The sequence below is a fragment of the Furipterus horrens genome, unplaced genomic scaffold, assembly GCF_987537825.1.
Source record: "Furipterus horrens unplaced genomic scaffold, mFurHor1.1.pri manual_scaffold_3, whole genome shotgun sequence".
Classification (NCBI taxonomy): domain Eukaryota; kingdom Metazoa; phylum Chordata; class Mammalia; order Chiroptera; family Furipteridae; genus Furipterus; species Furipterus horrens.
This window is the reverse complement of record NW_028327173.1, coordinates 47,261,659-47,288,098: the sequence shown is the minus strand read 5'-3', so window position 1 is coordinate 47,288,098 and position 26,440 is coordinate 47,261,659. Positions and strand designations below refer to the sequence as shown.

The window sequence follows — 26,440 nt, the reverse complement described above, 5'->3', positions numbered from 1 at the left end:
TTTATTCAATAAATGGTATTGGGAAAATTAGACAGATACATGCAGAAAAATTAAACTAAACCACCTTCTTACACCACACACAAGAATAAATTCAAAATGGATTAAAGACTTGAATATTACCTCTGAAACCATAAAAACCCTAGAAGAGAATATAGGCAGTAAAACCTCAGACATCACTTGTAGCAATATTTTATCAGATATATCTCCCCAGGCAAGGGAAACAAAAGAAAACATAAACAAATGGGAGTACATCAAACTAAAAAGTCTTTGCACAGCAAAGGAAACTATCATCAAAATAAAAAGACAACCCACAGAATGGAAGAACATATTTGCTAATATATTTGATAAGGGGTTAATACCCAAAATTTATAAAGAACATACAAAACTCAACACCAGAAAAACAAACAAATTAAAAAACGTGCAAAAGACCTGAATAGACACTTCTCCAAAGAAGACATAGAGATGGCCAACAGACATATAAAAAGATAGTCAATGTCACTAATCATCAGAAAAATGCAAATTAAAACTATAATATCACCTCACACCTGTCAGGATGGCTATCATAAACAAATCAACAAGCAACAGATGCTGGCAAGGATGCGGAGAAAGGGGAACCCTTTTGTATTGTTGGTGGGAATGCAGCCTGGGGCAACTACTGTGGAAAGCAGTGTGGAGCTACCACAAAAAATTAAAAATGGATCTTCCTTTTGACCCAGCGATCCCACTTCTGGGAATATATTGAAAGAACCCCAAAACACTAATTCAAAAAGCACATAAGCACCCCTGTGTTCTTTATAGCATTATTTACAATCACCAAGATATGGAAGCAACCCAAGTGTCCATCAGTAGATGAGTGGATAAAACAACTATGGGACATTTACACAATGGAATTCTACTCAGCTGTAAAAAAAGAAAATGTTACCCTTTGCTACAGTATGGATGGACCTGGAGAACATTATGCTAAGTGAACCAAGCCAGTCAGAGAAAGACAAATACCATATGATTTCACTCACATGTGGAATCTAATGAACAAACTGAACTAACAAGGAAAATAGCGACAGACTCAGAGAGAAAGAGCAGGATGACAGCTATGGGGAGGGGGGGGTGAGGCAGTGAAGGGATCGAGCAAAAAGGAAAAAGCACTCGTGGACATGGACAACAGTGTGCTGAATGTGGGGGAAAGGGAGTAAAAGGGAGTAAAATGATAATGAAAAAAATACAATAAAAAAATTTTTAATAAAATTTAAAAATAAATAAATAAAATGAGTTGAATAAAATAAGAACTTTTAAACCTTAAAAATGTTTAAAGTTCTAGAAGGCAATCAGCATCTAAAATACAATCTTACATATTTTGAGTTAAGAAAATTGAAAAGGGGACCTTTTGAAAATTAAGTCCTTGTGCCCAGGAACAATTCTTGGGGTTTGGAACATCTTCCCAAAACAGCTTTTTCATTCTACAAATGATAAATAAGATATTAAAATTAGAGAAAAACATTCATATTGAAAACATTAACAGTTAATGAACATATAAACTAGAAATTAATCTTGCAGAGCTATGCCTCGGTGGAGTTAGATTCATTTTCACATGTTATCACATGAAGATTTTCATCAATGAGTTATCTAGACCAAAGTTAATAATCAATATAATGATTTAAAATAGCCAACACTTATTGGAAACTGTGTGCCATGCAATTTGCATAGGTTTTTCCCAGAAAAAAAAAATATTAAAAATGCTTATTGAGTTTCAGAAACAATTCCACTTGATATAGTCCAATCAGCTCACTTAACTGAAAGATAAATTCTGATTCTAAAATTTACTCTCTCTCATTTTTTGCTACAAGACAAAGGTTTCTGTAGATTCCTTCTGTGAAATAAACTCATTGGTCCAGACCTCTCAGTACAGAGTAATTGCAGTACCCATACAGCCATGGGAAATTCAAGGCCTTTTGCCAAACCAGACTGACCAGAGCCACCAGTGCTGATTTTTAAAAAGCAGAATGTCTACTGATTATAAGAGAAGTGACTGTTCCAGGTAAATTTTCACCACTAAAAGTCCTCAACCTTAATTCACAACTCTGAAAGCCACTTTTGCCATCTCCAAAAACATACAGCCTAGGATTTCCTATTAAAGGCTTATTTCCTGAGTGTATTTACACAGAAAAGTTAATTTCTTCCATGAGGTTTATGTTATGTTAGTAAAACAGGATTTAGCTACTAAAGACAGGCTTTTTCTTTTTATGTCATCTTAATTCTACAAAAAAAGTATTTAGAATGAAATATTTCTGATTTGTATTTTAAATCAAGGTTTAAATATGCTGAAGTTTCTTAACGCCAACTACAGTACCTTTGATGTAGTATTAGCAATGTTCCAAGCAACAAGGTTAAAGAAGAAATAATTATTGGCACAATCACATATACACCTGCATCATTCTGGTATTTTTCAATATCACCTGAAAAAGAAATGCAATTCACAAAGTTCAGAAGCTTCAGGAAAAAATATCTTTCTGTAACAAAAATTATAATATTTTTTCCTAATTTCCTCATAAAGCTGTATTGCCTCTAAAATATAAAAATAAAAAAGGGGAAGATAAAAATATAGCTGTGATCACATTAATAAAATAATTATTATTGTGCTCAAAATTAGGTTTATTATAATTTCAGAAAATAATTTTTTCAAAATTATTTGTTGATTCCCTCCATCTGGTCACTTTTAAGTAATATGAGTCCAAGTGCCATTTCAAGTTGCTACAATGACTCTCTTAGCATCTGCCTCTAAAGAGGCCAACCTACAACATGTACCAATCTCCAGCTTGTTCATTCAAGACATAATGACCTCCGTGCTGTTTCTTGAATTACCAAGCAAACTCACTTGTCTGTACAATGCACTCCTTTGTACTTGCTATTCCTTTGCTGAAATGTTCTGCCCCTTTGTATTTGCAGGGCTCTACTCAAATATCATTTGCACAAACAAAAAGACCAATTTTGGCCATTCTAACTACAACACAACATTTAAGTCTCTCCATTTTATTTTGCTTCATGGCACTTACTAATATCTGAGATTATATTACACATGATTTGTTTATTGCCTGTCACTCCCATTGGAGTACTGGAGGTTAAGCTCCATAGGAGCAGAGAATGATGATCACTGTTCAGTCCCCAGTGCTTAGAAGAGTGCTCAATCTATATTTGTGAAATAATACATAAATTTTTACAATTATTTTAACTCTAAAGCCAAGTAAACTGTTTCTCTCTTGAAACTTCATTATTGGTGTGCTTAGATTTGAAGACAATTTCAAACATAATAGTAAAATGTGGATATGCCAAATATTATACGGTGGATCAGAAATATGAAAGGCCCAGTCTATGAAATTCTCTCCGTTTTGCTTTGAGAGGAAAAAATATTTCCTTTAGAAGACTGACTAGACTTCTGGCCAAGATGGAGGCATAGGTAGACAGGCTTCGCTTCCTTCCACAACCGTAAGGAGGATTACATCTACCTCAAAACAAATAACAACTACCAGAAAATTGAACTGCACGGAAGTCCAACAAACAAAGATATAAAGAATTAAAACTCATCCAGATGGGAAGAAGGAGCAGAGATGGGGATCTGAGGCAGAGAGTACACAGTGTGGTGAAGGCAAGGCAGTGGCTGTGACTGGCAGTGGAAAGAGCACTCACACAATATAAAAGTCAGGAGGGACACCTGGGGAGTGCTCCCAGTCCCAGGCCAGAGCACGAAGCTCATCGTTCCAGCACCAAGAAAATAAAGCCTCATTGCTTCTGGCTTTGAAAGCCAGTGGGAGCTGGGGTGGTGGAGGAAACTGCTGATCTCTCAAGAGAGTTTGTTTAAAGGTACTAGGACGTACACAAACCCACCCACTGGGAACCATCACCAGGACAACGTGTGAAGTGATTGGAAAAGGGGCAAGTGCAGAGCAAAAGGCATTGTTCCCTCTCGGACCTCTCCCCCACATATAGCACCAAAGGTGGTGAAATAGGTCGCCCAGCACTGAAGAATACCTATGGCACCAACCCTTACAATGTAACAGGTGCAGCAGCTCTACCTAAGACACAGAGGCAAACAAAGGAGGCTGTCAGGTTGAGGAGACAGAGAAGTATGGCCCAAAAGAGGGAGCAGACCAAGGCTCCAGAGGGAGCACTAAGCGACAAGGAGATAGCCAACCCAATAGACACAGAGTTCAAAACACTGGTGATAATGATACAGAAGTGATTGAGTACAGCAAATGCATAAGGGAAGAAGTGAAGGCTATACTAAATGAAACAAAGAAAAATCCACACAAAACCAATAGTGAAGGGAAAGAGGCCAAGGTTCAAATCAACAATTTGGAACATAACAAAGAAATAAACAGTCGACCAGCACAAAATAAAGAAACAAAAATTGAAAATAACGAGGAGAGGCTTAGGAACCTCTGGGACAACTTTAAACATACCAACACCCAAATCATAGCAGTGCCAGAAGGAAAAGAGGAAGAGCAAGAAATTGAAAACTTATTTGAAAAAATAATAAAGGAAAACTTTGTTAAGTTGGTTAAAGAAATAGACAGTCAAATCTAGGAAGCACAGAGAATCCCAAACAAGTTGGACCCAAAAAGAACCACACCAAGGCACATCTTAATTAAAATGCCAAAGGTTAAAGGTAAAGAGAGAATCTTAAAAGCAGCAAGAGAAAGCAGAGCATTACCTACAAAGGGGTTCCCATAAGACTATCAGTTAATTTCTCAAAAGAAACTTTGCAGGCAAGAAGGGACTGGCAAGAAGTGTTCAAAGTGATGAAAAGCAAGGACCTACAACCAAGATTACTCTCTCCAGCCAAGTTATAATTTAGAAAGGAAGGACAGATAAAGTGCTTCTCAGACAAGGTAAAGCTAAAGGAGTTCATCATCGCCGAGCCCTTAATATATGAAATGGTAAAGAGACACATTTAAGAAAAAGAAGAATATCAATACTATGAACAGTAAAATGACAACAAACTCACAACTATCTACAAATGAGTCTAAACAACAAAAACAAACTAAGCAAACACCCAGAACAGGCACAGAACCATAGATGTGGGGATCATATGGAAGGTTATTAATGGAGAGGGGGAAGGGGAAGAATGGGGGAAAAGATCCAGGGATCAAGAAGCATAACTAGTAAGTACAAAATAGACAGGAGGTTGTTAAGAACAGTAAAGTACATGGAGAAGCCAAAGAACCTGTATGCATGACCCAGAGACAGAACTAAGGGAGAGGAGGAACTGCTGGAAGGAAGGGAAGTACCTGGGAGAGGGGCCGGGGGGGGGGGGGGAATGGAAAAAAATTGGGACAACTGTAATAGCATTATCAATAAAATATATTTTAAAAAAATTTTTTAGAAAGAAAACTGATTAAAATTTATAGATTCACAAATATATGCCCCCAAATGTATTTGGAGGGAAAGGTGCATTTATATACCTTATATAAATATATACAGAAAATTAATATATTTATAATTAGTCTTTATGATTATGTACTTTATTGCACAGCTATATATTTCCCTTTATTTTGTTTATATCAACTTTTTACCCAATTTGAAACTGAAAATTTTATTTACCAATGCAAGAATTCAATACCATGACTGATTGTTCTCCTTCTTACTACCCCATGGAATCATGTAGTCTGACTGTATGCACCCATGACACATGAGACTCTGGACTCTTCCACAATTTCATCAGAAAGGGAATAACCAGATGTCAACATTACTACTAAGTAGGAAACCACCCATCTGTACAAAAAAAAAAACGAGTAAAAGTAAAAGTTTTACCTTGGGTAAAACTATTAATTATCTTCGGTTTCCCCACTCCTTCCATAAATACTGGGTAAAGACTGAATTGATATTTCTCAATGGGGATAAAATGATCTGAGGAGAAAAACACATTAAAGCGTCATTCTTACTGAATTAATATGAGTAAAATCTATGTAAAAAAATTTTTAAGTGACCTTTGTATATTTCCAAATATACACATTAGTTGTTATTTATGGATTGAAAGTGATAATTAAGGGAATTTCAGAAACAACCTAAACAATACAAATTTTCCTACTAATGGCAATAATTATACAAATAATATTTTTTTAAATATAACCCAGAGATAGAAGATAGCAATTTTCCAAAGGCATGTTCCAGTGACAGTTCCTCTGTTCAAGTTTAGGGTAGGAATTTTTTATTTCCTTGTCCAGGACAATACACTCTACCTCCTCTCCTGTATCTCCAAAGTAAGCAATATCCCCTTTACATAGGAATTTCCTTTACTTAGTTCCCCATCCAAAGGCAGCTGGAAGATTCGTCTTGGGAAATCCTATACAAAAACGATTGGGGTGGGAACTAGGAATCTCCTTGCAATATCCAGGAGTCTAATTCATGGAGGGCAACCATCTCCATAGCAAAGCTCAAAATGAATGTATCAAGTATTATTAATATACAAAAAAATTATTTCACAAGAGATAATCTCTTTGAAGCCTAAATTCCACACGGTTTAAAGAAAAGCACAGAGTAACCACCTGGACAACAGTGGTAATTAAATGAATTTAGTTCTCTGTCAATAATTTGTTTCTTTTTACCCTAATGCTAAATTCTGTGTCTTTGAAATAAATAAAAATATGAGCCTTTAGGGTGATATTACATAATAAGATCATGGCAATCCTTAGCTTAAACCTAACTCAGAGTTAGAGATGCTGTACTGTGCACTTAAACTTTGTAATCACCTCCTGGGGTGACAAGTCAACTTTTGGGAGTTTGTGCTGGTCTGTGTCACCATGTCCTAGATTCTCAGATCTTCAGCATAGCACTCCCACTCATTGATAGTGAAATTATAAGTTGCTACACAATCTGGAAGGACAACTTGGCAGTAGATATCAAAATCCCTTACTAACTGGTGTAAAGATAAAGGTAAAGCTGAAAGCAACAAAAGAAGTCCTGAAATACACAAACAGTTTAAGTAAATTTTGGAATAAAATGCAATATGTTCATTGAAAATAATGGTTAAAGGGAAAACATGTTTGTGATATATCAAAGGAACAAATCAGAAGAAAAGTGATAGATCATATGGTATGATGACAACTGTGTAAAATATTTAATGAAAAAGGATCAAATGAAGTAGAACTAAATGTTTATGGTAAGATGGTAAAATTACAAGTATTAAGATGGTAGTGTCATCTCTGTTTTTTAAGTTTCATTTAATTAACTGGCTCTATTAATTGAATTAATAATTAGTATCATACTAATATATAAGGGAAACTTAATAAAGTACCATAACTTACCATGAATATAATACCTGGTAACAGATGAAGGGATTCTATGCCATTTAATTTCATTGTCTCCATCAAGAATTTTCCACTCAAGTATAAAATACATCAAATTGTAATCACTAAGTGATAGCATCCAGGAAAGAATCACACAAGTGCTATTTAAAGGATAAGCATTGAGTGACTGCACGATATTTACTGAGGGAAAAAGAAAGAAATTTTTTTAAATAAAAATTAATGGAAATCTCCTAATACCCTTGAAGAATATATAACCTACTGGAAAAAGGGAGAAGGCAGGCATTTACACAAATAAATATAATGCATGGCCATTATTTATGTATTGCGAGAGTCACATAAGCAGAGAGACATGGGAGTATATGCTATGGAGGAGAAACAAGATGCTACCTAAAACCTAAAAAAGGGATCTTTGGAGATGGCCAAAGTTGTTCTCCTCTGGAATGCTGCACAGGTTTCTGAGCCACCCTTTCAAACTCCCTCCACCCTCTACTCTCTCTCTCTGATGGCATCATGCTTTCAGAGCACAAACCTAATCATTTCACACCCTCTGCACAGAGCCCCACTTAAGAGCCTCCAGTAGATTTCCACATATGAGGACAAAGTCCCTGTCAGGCGTAAAAGGCCCCGAGGACCAAGCCTCAGCTACCTCTTGATAGTTGAGGATTTCCTGCCCTGGAGCACACTGGGCCTCCCTCCCGTCCTCTCCTGTGTCCTGAGGACTTTTGTTCAGGCTCAGCCTCTCTCAGGAGCCAATGCTCTTCCCTCCTGTCCTGGGGAAGTTCAGTTCCTGTAACACTTCCTCAAGAAAGCTCTCACCCTCAATACCAGATCAGGTGCCTATTTTCTATTCTTTTATACAATTATATTCCTTTCCTGGGAACACTTACCTCAGTTTGTAAATAGGCACTCACTTGTATGATTATCTGATCACTGTCTCACCTACTGGACCCTATGAATGCTGAGACCATTATACTTTTTCTCACTTTGGAATTTGCACCACCTAGCACAGCACAGCATTCAATAAACGTTTCTAGAACATAGCGATTGAAAATATTTTTGGTAAAACCGTGTGTCAGTTCTGTAGAACTTAAAAGAAGTTAATACTATATGTAGGAAAATAAGCATAATAGAGTTTAGAAAAGGATACAACATCTGATTAAAGTAAAAAGCAAAGGTTTCATGGAGGAGATTGGTAAAGGTACAGAAATTTGCATTCTCCGTTAAAAACTTATACTTTGAATATATAATTCAGATTATATATTCTGAATATATTGGAAATGGTTCTTAATTCTCTGATTAATCAAATACATCAAAATTAGCTAAAGAGGTTTCATCTCTCATATTAAATGAAGTAAAGGTTAATTTTCAAGTCTAAGAAATTACTTGTATCTATATAATATGTCATACTATTACCTATATATGTAATCTATATAACACATGTACGTGTACTTACTTTTACATATTTATATAGAATCACTAAGTGATAGCACATGTATATACATATGTGTGCATATGAATATGTTTTTATATTATGGAGAGAGAGATTGAGATCGATTTACCTATGACACCCATTAGTCCAAAAGCATCAGACTTATTAGAATATTTTCACTTATTATAATACCATTTCAACCATGTGCTACCATATGAAAACCCCAGGAACATATTACATAACCAGTGTGCAATCCAGTTTGTTATTTTTCAGACAAAGAAGAGATAAAGGTAAAAGAGAGACTTTCAGATTCAGAGAATCACAGGGTTCTTAGAAGACCAATTAGAATGGGAAGAGTTTGCAAAGATTAAATAAATAAAAGGGCACAGGTTTGTGGGGACTGAAGAAATTTAAAAACTAAAAGTAAAGTTCATTTCTTTAAAAATAATTATTGGGGGAATATACTGTTTTTAGACTGATAGGCTATACACTTTTAAATTCAAGAAAGCATTCATATTCATCTTTTTTAACCTAAAGCATAATCCTAAATATTTTTAAGGAAACCAATAAAACCAATTATTCATAGATCAGAGATATAAAAAATAAAATCTCCTCCAGTCACCCATATGTCAGAATGTTTTGAACAGCTGGGGGTGTAGGTGAGATGACATGGAAAATCTTAAAGTATGCTCCACAGAACAAACACACAAAGATTTATGTCTTCTATTCCCATAGCAGTACAAAATTCTATGATTACTGGACACGTCCATTTAACCTCCAATAATGCAAAACAGCCCTTATAATACACTAATATGCAAATAAAAAATAAAAATAAAAGGACACAGGTTTACTACTCTATACTTGTTCTTACCTTTGCTCATAGGCTGTGAGAATGTTAAGTTAAAATTGGCAGAAGAGGCACCAATTGAATTGATTGCCAGGACTGTAACAGTATGTGTTTGCTCTGTCCATTGGAAAGTGAATTTGGTGTGATTTCCCACATCCTCTGACCTCATTCCATTGCGGGCAGTGTGATGTTTTACCACATATCTTCTCACGCTGCACAACGAGTCATGTTTCATCAGGGGCTAGAGTAAACATAAAAATGGATTAGCTCACGGACTACAGTGCTTTTTATACCAAGTGAACTCATGGAGCTCTTATTCTACACTCCCCATTGGGAGGCAGGGCGCAGACCAGAGGCAGCACTGCCTATTTCCAGGCTGAAATATGGGGAGCTGGGGTCAGGGGAAGGGGGGTCTACCTCTGACCACAGGCCCAGTGAAGGTGTCAGGTGGGTATAGAGCATAGGAAAGTTATTCCCCACCCCCACTGAGTTTTTCTTCTTAGGAGTCAGAGAATAAATCACTGGAAGACAATGAAATATGGATACAAACAGGAAGTTTTTCTACCAAAAAGTTTCACTCTAATTCTACAGAAAAGGAAGACTGGCAGAGAGTAGAGAATTTCCTCACCTAAAAGGGAAAAGAAAATAAATAAATAAAAAGGATAACCCTTTCATTCCATAAAGACACAGGAAAGGAAAGTTTGAAAATGTTAATCATCACATATATTAATACCAGTAAAATATGTCACTCTTTTTCCCTTCCCCTGATTTGCTGCCTCTTCAAGTAACAGAGGCCATCAGGACAGTGTGCATGACCCTCTAAAATTTTGGTCCTACAGTTTAAAAATAATCATACCAGGTCACTGACAATTCCAGGGTCAAATACAGATTTAGTCTAATTCCATTCCTCCATTCTACAGAATACAACACTTCTCCCATCACCTTCACCTGTGTGAGGTAAGAATTTAAGTGCTGCCAATCCTTTGTAAACCCATAGGAAGCTTGACTCTATACAAGACTAGACCAGTGCTGCTCAATTTCTTTTTTTTTTTCCTTTGTCATTGAGATTCCTATAAGTCAGAAATATTAGAAAAAAATAAACACAAGCACATATACATCTATCCCTGCAGGGATTGAAATAATCTGGGTAAATGGGGAATGAGATTTTTGCAACCACTGCTGAGAATGAAATGTCTGAAAAGTCATGCAAATTTTGCATTTTGTTTTTAAAAGTCTATGTCAGGCTGTCAGGGGGGAGGGGGGAGGGGGCCTGGGATGAAAGAAGGTGAAGGGGTTAGCCAAAGAATATATATGCATAACCCATAGACACAGAGAAAAGGATGCTGATGGCCAGAGGGAATGAGGAGCCCCGTCTGGGAGGATGAGGGCAAAGGGGTGACAATGGGGACGTCAACAATAAAAATAAAGAAAAAAATCAATGTGAGTTTTCATATACAAATATTTACTTTTGTACACATCAATTAAGAATTGAGATAAACTTTCTTAGTTTTTGGTACTACAATGTTGCTCTAGGCTCATCTTGTGTATTTCCTGCCCCAGCCCTAAATCAGCCACTTTTCAAGGAACCTTGGTTCGTTTTATTGGAGAATGGAATTACAAACAAATCAGGGTGTGCTCCCTGTTACTGCAAGGCCCTCTCAGCTTACAAACTAAGGAAATACATGTGTGTGCACTAACTCCTGTATTGCACATATTTATAAATATTTCTAAATAAACCCATCTGTAGCCATATTAAGCTAAACAAGAGTTCACACTGATGTCTCCAACTCTAATCCCTTACCACAGGGATCATTCTGGTCTTTTGCCCCGAGCTTCTCTATAACCAGTCCAACAACAAGACACCTGGGTCTCACCATCCACATCCGTTTCCTTAATTGTTCAATTCCAATTTACATGAGTCGTCGCACAAGAACTGTTAATCCATGCCCTATGATAATTAACTTTATAGACTAAAACCCACTGCATAGTACCATTTCTTTTGGCTTTATCCACTAACTCACAAAGTTAATTAGGCCTGCACCTTTTTTAAAACCCACCTGCTTCAGTGGGGTTTTTCACAGACTTGTGACACAGATTCATTCATCCCCACCCAGATTCCATCCCAGGATCCTCCAACCCCCTAAGTGATGTATGTTTAATTTGCATACATTAAGGGTTGCTCTTTGTGCTATAAAGTTCTATGGGTTTTGACAAAATGCATATGTATTCATCATGCTATGTACCCACCATGGCAACATATAGAATAGTTTCACCACCATAAAAAAAACCCCTTGTCCTTTTACCTATTCAAACTTTTCCTCATCAAACCCCTAGAAACCACTGATTTTTCTATCATCTCTATGGTGATACCTTTTCCAGAATATCATGTATGTGGAATAAATATGTGGCCCTTTCAGATAGGTTTCTACCACTTAACTACATGCATTTAAGGTTCATCTACGTCTTTTTGTGGTTTTATAGCAATTTCTCTTTGTCACCAAATAACATTCCATTGTATGGCCATCCCATAGGTTGTTTATCCACTCATCTATGGAAGAGTATCTTGATTATTTCCAGTTTTTGGTGGTTATGAATAAAACTACTATGAACATGTATGCACTAATTTTTATGTGAACACAAGTTTTCAGATCAGTTGGGTAAATACCTAACAGCACAATGCTGGATGCTATGGTATGACTATGTTTAACTTTGTAAGAAATTATCAAACTATGCTCCAAAGTAACTGTACCATTTTGCAGTCTCACCAACAAAGAATAAAACTTCTTATTGCTTTGCATCTTTGACAGCAATTTATTGTCAGTTTTTTAAAATTTTAACCATTCTAAGAAGTGTGTAGTAGTATCTCACTGTTCTTTAAATCTGTAATTCCCTAATGACAGATAAGTTTGCTGCAGATTGAATGTTTGTGTCTCCGCAAAATGCTGACCAAAAAGAAAATTTAGTCACTTGGGTTAAAAGTCAATACATATGGGAGAGAGACTGCTTTGAAAACTGTTAGGCTGAATATCCACTGTTTATGGAAATACCCATTATTTATATGTCACCATACAAAAAGAATACCTCTTGTTTTAGATGTCTTTGATGTATGTGGGGAAGGCCACATTTACTTTGTTTAGGATTAAATATAAATAGAATTTTTGAACGTGAAGGAACACTAGATATCGTCTAGTGCAATCCCACTTTTATAGAGATGAGGCTAGAGTCTAGGTGACTTTGCCAAAATAATACTGACATAACTATAATAAGTTAAGCTGAGAAGAGAATTAAAGTATTCTAACTCCATGCTGGCACACCCTCCACCAGGAATCTTAGCTCTCTGTGGTCATCTCTCAAAATGGAAATGAAATACGGGATTGCAGAGCCTCAAAATGACAGGATTATGAACAATGAAGAACATAAAAAAGCATAAATACTTTCCAAAGTAGAGTGACATTCCTCTCTTTTTTAGTGATGTCTTCATTAATTATTCTCCAAAATTCAGGTCCTCTGAGAGGGACTGCAAAAGAACAAGGAGCCCAAGTTGTACGTGTGTTCTCGGAAAGAATATTTTTCGGTCATATTTGAAACACACACTTAATGCATTTTAAAGACACATTATCAAAATCTCTACTGACCTTTTACATCCATGACAACTGTGTAGGCTGGAGTACTCCAATTACTCCAATATCCCAGTCCATCCAGCCTCTTACAGCGCACCTGAGCAGCATAGACTGCACACAGGTCTGGCACTGGGAGACTGGCAGATTCAGATTTTGCATCATATACCTCATACGTCTGTAACATAAATCAAAGCATCAGACTGATCATTACTAACACATAGGTAGCTAAAGAACCCTGAAGTGCATTTTATTTTAAACCTTAATACTATTCCAAAATTAAGAGGGAACTGACTCTGTGTCTTCTGGCTTCAGAAATGCTCCTATTAACCCTGAAGCATGAGCTTTCAAGTTAAGGATTGTCTTAGTTATCTTGTTGTTTCCTTCTAGTAACCAGATTTGGACTGGTTCACTTGCTCTTAAGAATTTTAACCTAGTAGTTAATAGAGCCTGCTGTAGAGAATCTCTGATATTCAGTCTCCTCAACAAGGAGGTAAATAGTGACAACTATGGATATAGTTTTGGTTGTTTGATAAAAGCAGCTTCTTCCGAAATGTGTTCCATTGAACACATGTGTACTAAAGAATATTATTAGATGTTAGAGGACAACGGGTTTCTTGGTGAAATGAATCTGAGAAACATAGGATGAAATAAAGTCACAAATGTTTCTTTAATGCAGGACCTCTTCCAACCTTTAATATGAAATACTATGACTCTACAGTAGGAACATACAGTAATACAGGGTTTCCTAAACTTATTTAGCCATGCAATTTTTTCTTAAGGAACATTTTATGGGATAAGTGTTCTATAAAAACTCACTTTGGGAAATAGTAGACTGCAGGAAATTTTATTCCTTTAAAGGAGTAAACTTATATCACTCTAATAAAAATACCTACAGAACACAGAAGAAGCAAGCTAAAGAAATTTCTAGATGAAAGGTACCTTCCATTGTGTCTCTTTTCCATTTAAACCATAACGAATCTGAAATTGAAGATTATCCTCTAGAAAAATTGGCTTTTTCCAAGATATTTTCAATAATCCGGTATTTAAAGTAATTTCTGCTTTCACATTAAATGGAGGCAGTGGTTTCACTAGAAATTTTAAAAAACAGTATGTGTAACAGTAATAATGTTTAAAAAAACATTACTATGATGCTATAAACTCCATACCTTATATCAGTGATTTTAAACCTTTATTAGCGCATGGCACATATACACTAATTACTAAAATTTTGTGGTACACCAAAAATAAAAAACATATATTTTTTTGTCGATTTGACAAAATAATAGGTATAATTTGATTCCCTCACACCAGGTGGCTATTATTGTGTTGGCTGTTGTCAATTTTCATTTGACAATCTAAGGGAAAAGAGGTCCATGCTCCTGACTAGTCAGATACTGCAGGTTTTAAAAATCTTGCAGCACACCGGTTGAAAATCACTGCCTTATATTTATAAAGCAATATCTCTTTTTCAAAAATTTCACATTCCTTACCTCATCTGATCACCTACAACTTATGGAATGGTTAAGAAAGGGATTATTTTGCAAACAGAGAGGGTGCCCATGTCACTGCAAGTTTATAGTAAAGATTGAGTAGGAATTGAGCCTTTGGCTCCTCATGCAGAAGATACCATAATGAACATATGATATGTGTCAGTAGCAAACTCTGTTCTATGTAGAGCTTTAATTCAAAGCAACAAAAACCCAAAAACAGCCATGTACTCTATCCATTTCCACATGTGTGAGTTTCAAACTCTTCTACTATCTACTATTAAGTGTTTCTGGGTCAAGATCAGGGTAGTCTTGCAGAGTGAAGACTTTGTTCTCTAAGAAAAACAGGCTTTTAAGGGGCAGAAATGAAGACAGAGGTGACTAGACTAGGAAGAACTTTTTTTAAAAAATAGAAAAAGACAGTATACAAGCTTGATGTATTTGGAAACCAAGTCCCAATGTCCAAGCACGACAGCATAAGCCTCTGAAGCTCCGCACTTCAGCGACAATAATGCCATAAACTGTCGATGACCAAAACACCTCAACGTTGCCATTAGTACGCAGTTTCTCTTGATTATTCAATTCTTCATATACCAAGAAGGCATTCTTCACCAACTTGTAAAATGACACATATTACACCTCTTAAAAAGAAAAGTCCTCCTCAGGAAAGGAAGTACAGAATAAATGTCTGAGAGATCCCAAGACATTAAATCTGTAATTGTACTTGCCTAGATGAGATGGATATCATACAGATATATTCCATGAATATTCAGTTTGCAGAAAAAATGCTTGTAAGTACAATAGTTTATGTAGTCCCCACAATACTCACACTGAGAAGTATGAGGAGGGAGCCACATTTACTGGGTGATAAAACAGTCACTGAGTCCTTATCTGGCTAGCCCAAGTTTATAAAGCTTGTAAAAAGAAGTGCTGGCATCTGGATCCCAAAGTATAATCTCCACACCGTTTTCTAGCACTTAGTAGGCAATAGAAACCCAATTTAAACTCCTTATTTAAGTACTGAAAAGAGTAACATCAAGGTTATTTAGATATAGAACTGAATACATGCTACATTTGTTATACATTCCATGTGAAGGTATATCTGTGCATGTTTGTGGGATGGGGAGTAGAAGGGTTCTTTGCTATCCTAGGATATTTAGTACCAAATAGGTACTGCCTATGGTAAAATCACTTAACATGGAACAAAACTAAATTGTGTGTGTGTGTGTGTTGATAAATTGGGACTTTATGTTGAAAAAGAAATCTAAACATTATGAGTGTTTTTTATTTTTAACAAAATGCAGGTTTTAATTTTGATGTGTACTAATTATTTGAAAGTTCAATATTTCAAATAGTAGTTTTTGGCATAACTTCCCAATAAAATAGTATATAGCACCAAAATATATTCTTTTACCTCTGCTACACAATCATAAATGGGTCATTTCTCAGATTCCACAGTAATACCAGAGGGATATATCAAATTTTCCCAGGGCTCTCTTCATTATTTGAAATCAAAATATCTTTTTAAAAGAGTATTTAAAAGCTCAGGGTGGATGTCATCATTTCTTGTCTATTTTCTCTTCTTTACTTGATTTTAGCTCTTTTGAATTCTGCTCCCTACATACCTTGTAAATTAAAGCCTTGGGTTATTACTCTTCAGATTACAAAAACAATCAGGACACCTAAATTAAACATTGAGATTTAAAGACATGAAATGTTTCCATAAGTACACAGAGGGAAAAATACAAAGTAGTGCACTATTTAGAATATTATTAAATTTCATTCCCAGTGACCAATATAATTCATAATATAGTATGCTGAAATGGTTCCTATTGCTAAAATAATTGTGTTTTGAATAATATAAAATAAAATCAAAATGGTAAAACTTTCTAAGGCTGATTGTCTTCCCAATTCCACTGTGAACAGAAAAAAATTTAAATCTAATATGATGAGAAAATGGTAAAATAAAACAATTACTCTGAATCAACCTAAATCCTAATCTTCTGATAAAAATAAAGACACATAACAAAATTTAACATACCCACAGAATCAGGAACAACACATGTTGGAGGAGAATCAAGTGAACCCAAAGAGTGATTGACCCTTATCCACATTGTGTAGCCGGATAATAGAAAGATTGGCTGAAATATGCATTCATAAAAACCATCTCTCTGCAAATGGCAATCTTTGGGTTCAGATGTGGGATGAATAGATGGAACATCAGAACAGTAAAGACTTCTCCTTGAAAGATAGAAAAACAGTCAATTAATATACAACATTGATGAAAGCAGTAAGATATTTGAGGATTCTGCTTTGTGGTTAAAAGGTACAGTTCTTGCTCCATTGGAAAATAAATTAAACAGGTATTTTTGAATTTCCAGCTGTATCATAATCTTGCTATCCATAAAAGCAGAAAGTAACCCTTATTAGATATTTCATTAGGCACTAAGTGGAAATGCAAATGAAATTAAATGGCATTGCTCTAACAAGGACATAATGGCCCAGTTAGAGATAAAACCTATAACACTTTGAAAGCGAAGCTAATATTATATGTAAGTAATACAATTTTAAGACCAGAAGTAGTAATGAGCGTCCCTGAGATGGAAAGGAAGACAAATTTCTTACACTTTTAATACAGATTAAATTCTATAACAAACTAAAAACATAGTCAATAGTAAATTATAGCATAATTACAGTGTCCTAATATTTTCTAGTTCAAATCAATATAATTTTTAAAAATACCAATTCTTGATTTGCATATGAATCATATAGTCAAGTATATCATCCATCTTTTCAGAGAAGAAAATCAAGAAAATATTGTTTTATAACTGAGTCTCTATCAACACCCCACCTCAAAACATTCAAAGTATTTCTGTTCTTCCTTGAAAGAGCCCTTTGGCCACTATTTGCTCTTACTGTGACATTTAAATGGCTAAAGTAGCAGTTACTATTCCCTAATTAAGTATATTCTACCTTCTTCTTTCAAGAAGAAAATCTACAAGAATACTATAATGGTGATATTTCTATAGGAAATGTTTATCTCACTATGTCCTCAGAAAAGTAAAAACAGCAAAAATAATACATACCTATGATACCTCAACTGCAAAGTACTTCCCACAAGTGACTGGATTGCTTTGGCTGACCATCTGCATGTCATTTTAGTTAAGTACCCATCAGTTTCACATAATATATTGATATTCACATCTATTTAAAACACAGAAAAATATTAGTATGTAGCAAAAACACCAAAAACATTTTTAATGAAAATAAAATTTCCTTAACATCTTTCTTCAATGGGACTCTAATATAGGGTCCATAAGATAAATTCATCTTGTGGAGCAAAATGAAGACATCAGTCTGCTTACCAAGCACATACAGCTCAGCATAGCGATGGTGGCACTCGAGCTCGCTGCAGCAGTACACGGCGTCATAGGTGAACTTGCCCCGAGGTCTGGTGGCATTCAGACGGGGCAGGGTAACTGTGCTCACATGATCACTCATAATATCATACTGGCTTTCAGGAATTTTCTCAGCTAAATTCATCCACCAAACAATCTTTTTAGAGGAAAGAACTTGGTTTTCATTTTTGTAGATGCAGTGAAAGGAAACATTAGACCCAACACTTGTCAGAATTTTGGGTGGAAAGTATACGACATCTGTAATGAGGGAAGACAGGCAGAAAATCAGATGACAGCAAACATCATGTGAACAATAAACCCTGTAAAAACAAATTCACAAAGCATTCAGGATTATACTGCCAGAAATAAAATGAGTGTACCATTTTATTTTTGTAAATGTAATTGCCTGTTTGTGTACAGTTATTTAGCGTCCCAAGCACTCCCATTCTCAAATATGTGAACTTCCATAATTGTCATCAGTATTTTCTCACACATTTTTATTGTAAAATGTTTTAGTGACTAATGGTCACTTGGCTAAGCGATAGGTAGAAAACTAATGAAGATGAAATATAGTCAAATTTCACAATGACATATCTTCCATGAGATTTTGCTTCAAGAATCAGTGAAGCTTAGTGGGAGTTCTTAAATCACTGTAAGATAAACACTCCCCCCCCAAAAAAAAGTTGGTTGTTAATGTCTCATTTGAATATATGAACATTTCAAATGAGCAAGGAAAGTACAGAAATAAACTTTAACTAAGGAAACTAGTTAGAAAAAAAAAGAAATGTAAAATTAATAATTCACCAATACACAAAGCAGGTCTGTAGTATCATTTTGAGTTATTTAATGACAGTTCTGTGGGTGAAGAAAAGGGGAACCAATATCTTTCCAAAATATTATTTTTAATGACTACACACTAACTATTCTATACTAGTTTTTCAGACCCTTATTTTTGGAAACATAGTTTGCCTATACTTTTTAATTAGAGATAGAATAAAAGTCAACAGCTGTTAACATAGGAAAAAATTATTTCTGCCAGAGTGATTGCAAAATCAGTATATTTTGATTGTACAATTTAAGGTAACCTATTTTCTGCTAATAGAATATAAATATCTGTTTCTTACATAGCATCTGGATTAGCCTCAAAAAATCAAAAACACTTAATTCGTTTTTAAGTTCTCTATAATAGCATGCTAAACTCCAATTTCTTTATATGTATAATCTGTATAAGTCACTGGTATTTTGTATGTCTACAGATAAGCATAAACAGGGAAAAACTTAATAGCATGAAATTACTGGACAGAAGCCGGTCCATTAGAGCTATCAGCTAGCGTGGAGAGGCATTCCAGCCTCACTGGTACATTACTTGATGCACACAAGTACCTAGCACTGACCTGAGAGATTATTAACCTACCTTCCATGCGCTCCACATCTCATTACTGAACTGCTTCAAAGATCTCAGAATAATCCATTTTTAAAAGAGTACAAATGAACTTTCAAAAATTAAGTTGAAGCTTTCAGTTTTAAAGGCCATAAAAACTCAAAACATTTCACTTCAAAATCAAATGCATATAATTAAGGCTTAACTGAGAAATAAGATTAAAGTCAAAGTATTTTGGCATTATTAAATGCTAAAATATTAACTTAAGAAAAAACAATTTCTTAAGAACTTCACAATTTGTAAAATTTACATCAAACAAATGTATTGAAATTGATGAGAGGTAAATGTTGACTACTTAATTTTTTAAATAATATAAATATGTATTTTATTCTATGAGATACTATACAATGTTTAATGTTTAATGTTTAATGGTGTGGCTCAGCAGATTGAGTGCCGGCCTGCAAATCAAAAGGTCACCAGTTCAATTCTCAGTCAGGGCACATGCCTGGGTTGCGGGCCATGTCCCCAGTTGGGAGTGTGTGAAAGGCAACCAATCAATGTTTCTCTCCCTCTCTTTCTCCCTCCCTACCCCTCTCTCTAAAAATAAATAAATAAAATCTTTATAAAAAAACAACAAACAATAATGTTTTTCTTCTCATGGCCAAGTAGCAAAACCTTTTCAGGATCTACATTAATGAATTTTACTAAAAGAGGAAATTCTACTGATAATTATTAGTGAATTACTCAAAAGAATATATATCATAATATTTAAAAGTCATTTTAAAATGTGTTTCTTCAATATGAAAATTGATTTTTTAATTCTTGGAGATTACCTAATTTTTTATGGGAAAAATATGTTCTCTAACCTGTTACAAGAGCTACCATGTGTGAAATGTAGATATTATCTATTATCTACTTATCCTCTTCTTTGGCAACAACAAGAATGTAGTTCATAAAAGCTTTACAAGAATTCAGCACTTCTAAAATTATTTTCATTCTGTAGCATAACCTCAATGCAATATCCTTGGACTTCATAAGTTATGGCAAGGTCCTAGATTTTCCTCTAAAAGTCCAAGACCTCCAAGCAGCTATAGAAAAATAACTTAGCCAATACATTTTCTAAGAATCAATAATCCCCTGATTAGGAACAGGCAATTCTTCATTTACTGTGCACTTGGTAGGTACAGCTTTAATACCAATAATACCGATGAATAAAAAGGTGGTAGCAATAATGGTACTTATAATAGCCTTCTGTTTGCTATAGCAGCAATATATCAGGTAACCCCTGTCTAAATAAATAAATAAATAAATCCAAAGTATTTGGAAATGATGAAGCAGGTATGCTAATTCATTCTAAATAAAAAAACTATTTCAAGTTGTGAATAAGCTACAGTTTTTCTGATATTAAAGATAATTGAAAATATGAAAACAAAGTGAAAATTCTCAAAATCAAGCATCTAGAGTGAAAATATTACTTTATTACATAATATGTAATATTCAAATAAAATTTTAATATTTGAAGTTTACATCAAAAAATATATCTCATTTTAGGAAACAAATACAAGTGGTGTTTTGAACATGTGAATTTGAAACTTTATATTAACTCTAGTTTTTGAATGAGAAAATAATTCAACAAGATATTGCTCTAGATGCACACAAACATGGAAGCTCTTACTCAAGAACATTAGCAAATTAACGTTTCAAAATTTTAGTAGAAAATTAATATTATATTCTTCTTTCTTGCTTTAGCACCACAAAATTTAAGAGTCTTATAATATGGCAAAGGCAACTTCAGAAATCATATTTCCTTTTTAATAGAAGGTACTATTATAAAACGTACCGTGTGTGGTAAAAATAAGAGGGGTGCTCCAGTCACTCCAGATTCCTGGGCCATCCAGTCTCTTGCTCCTCACTTGAGCCTCATATGAAGACCCAGGAAGCACACTGTCTATTAGCAGAGATGTAGCTGAGACAACCTCATATGCCTGTTAAAAATTATTTGAAAACACCAGAGCAACAAGTCAACATGAACCCTTTACAAAACTGATCACAAGTAAGTCTCAACAAATTTCAAAGAATTAAAATCTTATAGAACAGTTAGATGGCCACATTGCAATTAAACAGAAATCAATAACCAAATAACAAAGGTTGCCACATTAGTCAATAAAATTTTACATAGGCCATGAGTCCAAGAAAAAATCACCATGACAATAAATAAATATTTTTAACTGGATGATGATTATTGACTTTTAAAATTTTGAGATACACGAGGTTTGGTCAGAAGTTATCCAAGCATGTAAAATGAAAAACAGGGACATTTATTAAAGAGGATACAAGGAACGTTGCACACAGGACAATGACTCCTCAGTCCCCTTCAATGCAGGCACCTTTGGACCTCACACAGTTCTCCCAGTCACCATCAGCTACTCCGTCATATTTTCCTCAATCTCATCAAAGGTCTGAAATCTATTCCCTTTCAAAGGTAATTATAGTTTTAGGAAAAGCCAGAAGTTGTAGGGTGCCAAATCTGGGCTATAGAGGGGCTGAGTCACCTGGGCGCTTTCATGTTTCACCAAAAAATTCTGTACAAGACATGAAGCATTGTCGTGATGAAGCTGCCAATCACCAGTTACCCATAGCTGAATCATCTGAATAGTTTCTATGGAGGAATAGTCAAGCTTAATGCAAAATATGATGAAGATTCATTGCTCTACTCGCTCAGTTATTTTGAATGTGATGGCCACACAGTGAACATGCTCACTTAACAGTGTCTACTGCCCTCACTGACTAATACAGTGAAGTCATCATTGTTCACACATGTGCATTCCAGGCCACTCTCCTTGGCTGCCAAGTCACATCAGTGTCATGCAAATTGTTCTCATTATATTAACAATGTCTGGAGTTTTTCCAGACAGACCTCTTACAGCTAATGTTGGTGGAAAGTGTCAAGCTTCTGTTGACAACTGTAAAGCACATGGTAGAAAACTGTGAACAGAAAACTATAAACTTTCCTAGAGGAGAACAGCACAGAAGGAAGGCATGAATAATTTTTAAGAATCTGAGCCTGATGATAAACTACAGTGAATGAAAATACAGTTTACAAAGTAGAGATAGAATATTTAAGAGACCTAACTCTGCATTAGACAACCACCAGCAAAGAATTGCTTAGTGAACAAATTTGGTTTAAAAATATTTTTTAATATGTCTATAGATTTTCAAGGGAGAGAGAAAGAGAGAACATTGATTGGTTGCCTCCCATAAGCAACCCGACCAGGGATCGAACCCACTGCCTAAGTATGTGCCCTGACCAGGAATCAAATCCCCGACATTTTGGTATATGGGACAATTCTCCAACCAATTGAGCTACACCAGTCAGGGCTCTCAAAATGTACTCCAAAACTACTGAATTCCCCTGTCACGTAGACTTTGGGGAGCCATAGGATGAAAATGGTGAAAAGCATTAAGAACCCATTAAACAATATCTGATCACTTATAGAATTAAAATACTGTTTTCTCCATTTTACAGATCAGAAAGCTGAAGCCCAGAGAATCCTTAATTCCGTTTTTCCACACACAACATTAAGAATTCCCATCCTGTTCTTTATGAAAATAAAGAATTAATAAGTTAGCCCAGATCTAAAAAAACAAAACAAACAAAAAACGTGTTTAATTCTAAATTACATAACAGTTAGTTTCACAGAGTGCCAACGTCCTTGCACACCTATGAGTTCTTTACAATTTCCGCCTTCTCTTCCCCTACCCCCTCTTTGTTTTTATTGCAGGTTGATTTAGTGATTGATTGGTTTTTACTGAGGTAGCATTGGTTAATAACATTGCATGGTGCTGGGAAAACTGGACAGCCAAAGGCAACAAAATGAAGCTGCATCGCCATCCCCTACACTTCTTTGATTCACACTCCTCTTACGCTCACTCACTCCCCTGGCTGCCAGACTGTCTGTCAGCTTAGAGCCTCTGATTGGCTGTTCTCTCTATTGGAATCCAATTCCCCCAGATATTCATATCACCATCTCCATGAAATGTCACCTTCTCAATGAGATCTTTCCCCACCTCTGTTTAATATTACAACCTACCATCTCTCACCAGCACTCCTAAACTCCTATTATTTTGGTCTGCTATCCCAATATATTCTTATGCAAGCAGAACCATTCTTGATATCCTGTAGGTGCTCAATAAATACTGAAAGAATGAGAAAAGGATTTGATGCACTTTACAGTATAAATGCATGCACTGTACTGTGTATAAACAAATATATTGAACAATTTTTCTAAAGGATTAATTGTAAAATCAGAAATCAAATATCTGTAGGTGAAAATAACTATAAATGAACTAAAGTTTGTGTAACTGAACTTCCTGTAGCCATTTAACTGTATGTGTGTGTCTCAGTATGTGTGTGTATAAATGAGAGGTAGAGAGAAGAGAGGAGAGAAGGGAGAGAGAACAGTGAAGAGGAGAGGGATCAACCTAATATACTAAATATTTTTGGAAGAGGAACTTTCTCTGGCACTAAATTCCAGAAGAAATTTGTCATGCTCCTCAATATATAACATGGATCCATACATAAGCAACACTGAGTAACATCAAATAATTCTTCTAAAAGCATTTTATAGAAAATGCAAAAATGCCATTCATATGGTAATTTCCCATGCTGATCTTAAATGAAAGCCAGCGGTATAATATTAAATTATAATTGATTCTGTTCTACAAGGAGCAGGCACATTTGGTATGCAGAGAGCAATTTCAATGGGACTTCGATGGGTCTCACTTTTCCTTTAGTTGTGTCTCAATCTTTCCTTGTATTTACTTACTTCTCTCATGCTTGTTGTAGAATTCTCTGAATATTTCACTTGATACTGAAGTTGAAATGGTACCAATATTGAACTGGACCAAGAAATCTTCAAGTTACCACTGTCTGTGATTTCCATATGCAAACCTAATGGTGGATCTGGCTTCACTTAAGAAAAAATAAAGAACACTTTTAAGTCAAGCAATTTTTATGATAATCATAAAATGAAGTCAAACTGAAATTTTAGCATATCCCATTCTTTCAACTACTTAAAAGGTGACCTTATTCAATGGCTAATTACATAACCAAAATATTGGGTCTATTCCTTGTATCTTATCATAGCAATCTCATTTTCTTCTTCCTAAGTGGTAAAAACTATAAATTAGTAGATAAAATTATTTTGATAAATGTGAATTTCTGCATATAGAAAAGTCTGCTAAACTTCATTTAATTTAGCCTCCCCTACACTACATCCACCCACTTGTTTTGGTGGATAACAAGGGAAAAAGCATTTTGCAGAGCCCTATTTAAAAAATGTTTACAGATTTTGCATGCAAATCTGCACACAAATTAATGTAAATAAGCATGCAAAAGTCAGAAATCTCCCTTAACTTTGAAATACGACAACCCAGATATAACTATTGAAATAACCCACAGCATGCACATTTCACATGTAATAAACACAGCATGAGCAGGCCATGGCTTGTCACCAGAAATGGGGATGGAGTTTCTCAACATAATGGGCTGTCTAACCTGGTAAATGATTTCTGAGTTCATATGCATACATGTGTGTTTATGTATGATATGTATTTTTGTATATAAATATGTGGGATTATGCATTTGTGTGTAGTTCTAAACATATAACCTTTAAATTATTTGCAGAAACAATATAAACATCTTACAATAAAGAATTAATTGAATAAATGTAGGGTTTATCCCTATAAGGGAAATCTATATAGCTATTAAAAATTATACTAGTGAGACTTCCAGCCAAGATGGAGGCCTAGACTGACATGCTCCGTCTCCCTCCACAACTAAGAAGGAATATAACTACTGCAAAACCAGAAATAACCAGAAGTTCCAGAAAATAAATGGAAGTCCAGCGTATGAAGTTATAAAGAACTGGTGCTCATCTGGAAAGGTGGTAGGGGCGAAGCCGGGGTGGAGAGGTCAAGCTGTGCTGGCAGCAGCAGCAGCAGTGATGGTGGTGGGACAGCGGTAAGCACAGACACCCATATTTAAGGGGAGGTGAGAAGTGCCTGGGGAGCAACTCCAGCTGCAGACCAGACCTGTTGGCTTGTGATTCCAAGGCCAGGGAAGACAGACCCCCATTGCCTTGGACTGTGAGGCCCAGAGGGGGAGGGGACAGAGTGGGAGGCTCTCAGTATCTCAGCAGAGAGTGAACGGCAGGAATCCATCTTGGACCCCCACCCTCGCAGAAAACACCACAGTGTGGTGAGAGGGGTCGCTCGGTTGTGACAAGTGCATGGGGCTCTGCCCCCTACAGTACAGGAGGTGTGACAGCCCCGCCCAGGAAGCAAAGGTAAACACAAAATGATCAGGATCGCACAGATCATGATAGAGATCCCAGTGACGAAGCAGAACAGACAGCAAATATCTAATCTAACAGCTCAGTAGATTGGAAATCTTTCTGAGGCACAGTTTAGAGTTTGGGTTACAAAAATGCTTACAGACCTAACAGCAGATCTTAAACAAGATGGGGAAGGAATGAAAACTAGTCCTGCTGAAATGAACAAAGACACATATGAAACTAGTGGTGAGGGAAAGAAAACTAGGGATCAAATCAACAAATTGGACTATCGTCGTCGTCGTCGTCGTCGTCGTCGTCGGCAGCCGTCCGTCTCGAGAGACGATGGTGTAGCTTCTTAAGAGTCTATCTGCACCGCCGAGAATGGTTGTGCAGTCCGACTCGGGAGTGACACGGTATCTGTCTCCTCCCGTGTTGAATCGACATCTTGCGATGACGCTGGAGTGTCCTCTCCAGTGGAGCTGAAGCTACAGAGCCTGGGCAGGGTGATATGGAGGGTCTGCTGTTGCCCATGCAGCAGACCCCCCCTCTCTTCGCAGCTGAAGGGTCCAAGGGAAAGACGGAGTCAATACAGCTTGGTTTCAGGTGCGCCGCAGGAGTTGCCGGTGTTGACTACAACGTCAAACC

The 26,440-nt window shown here is 35.8% G+C and overlaps 1 protein-coding gene across 1 annotated transcript in view; it reads right to left on the bottom strand.

The window, feature by feature from the left end:
* The window catches only part of LEPR (leptin receptor), a 94,109-nt gene that overhangs the window by 14,583 nt on the left and 53,086 nt on the right, over nt 1-26,440 (bottom strand). The window contains exons 7-19 of the mRNA XM_090269572.1: nt 24,287-24,432; nt 21,301-21,445; nt 18,047-18,337; nt 17,768-17,885; nt 16,723-16,922; nt 14,134-14,282; nt 13,210-13,369; nt 13,009-13,091; nt 9,599-9,815; nt 7,296-7,478; nt 5,803-5,898; nt 2,345-2,450; nt 1,379-1,454 (exon numbers count right to left, since the gene is read on the bottom strand). Coding sequence (XP_090125698.1) covers nt 1,379-1,454; nt 2,345-2,450; nt 5,803-5,898; nt 7,296-7,478; nt 9,599-9,815; nt 13,009-13,091; nt 13,210-13,369; nt 14,134-14,282; nt 16,723-16,922; nt 17,768-17,885; nt 18,047-18,337; nt 21,301-21,445; nt 24,287-24,432 — 1,970 coding nt within the window. The remainder of the gene's footprint in view (nt 1-1,378; nt 1,455-2,344; nt 2,451-5,802; nt 5,899-7,295; nt 7,479-9,598; nt 9,816-13,008; nt 13,092-13,209; nt 13,370-14,133; nt 14,283-16,722; nt 16,923-17,767; nt 17,886-18,046; nt 18,338-21,300; nt 21,446-24,286; nt 24,433-26,440) is intronic.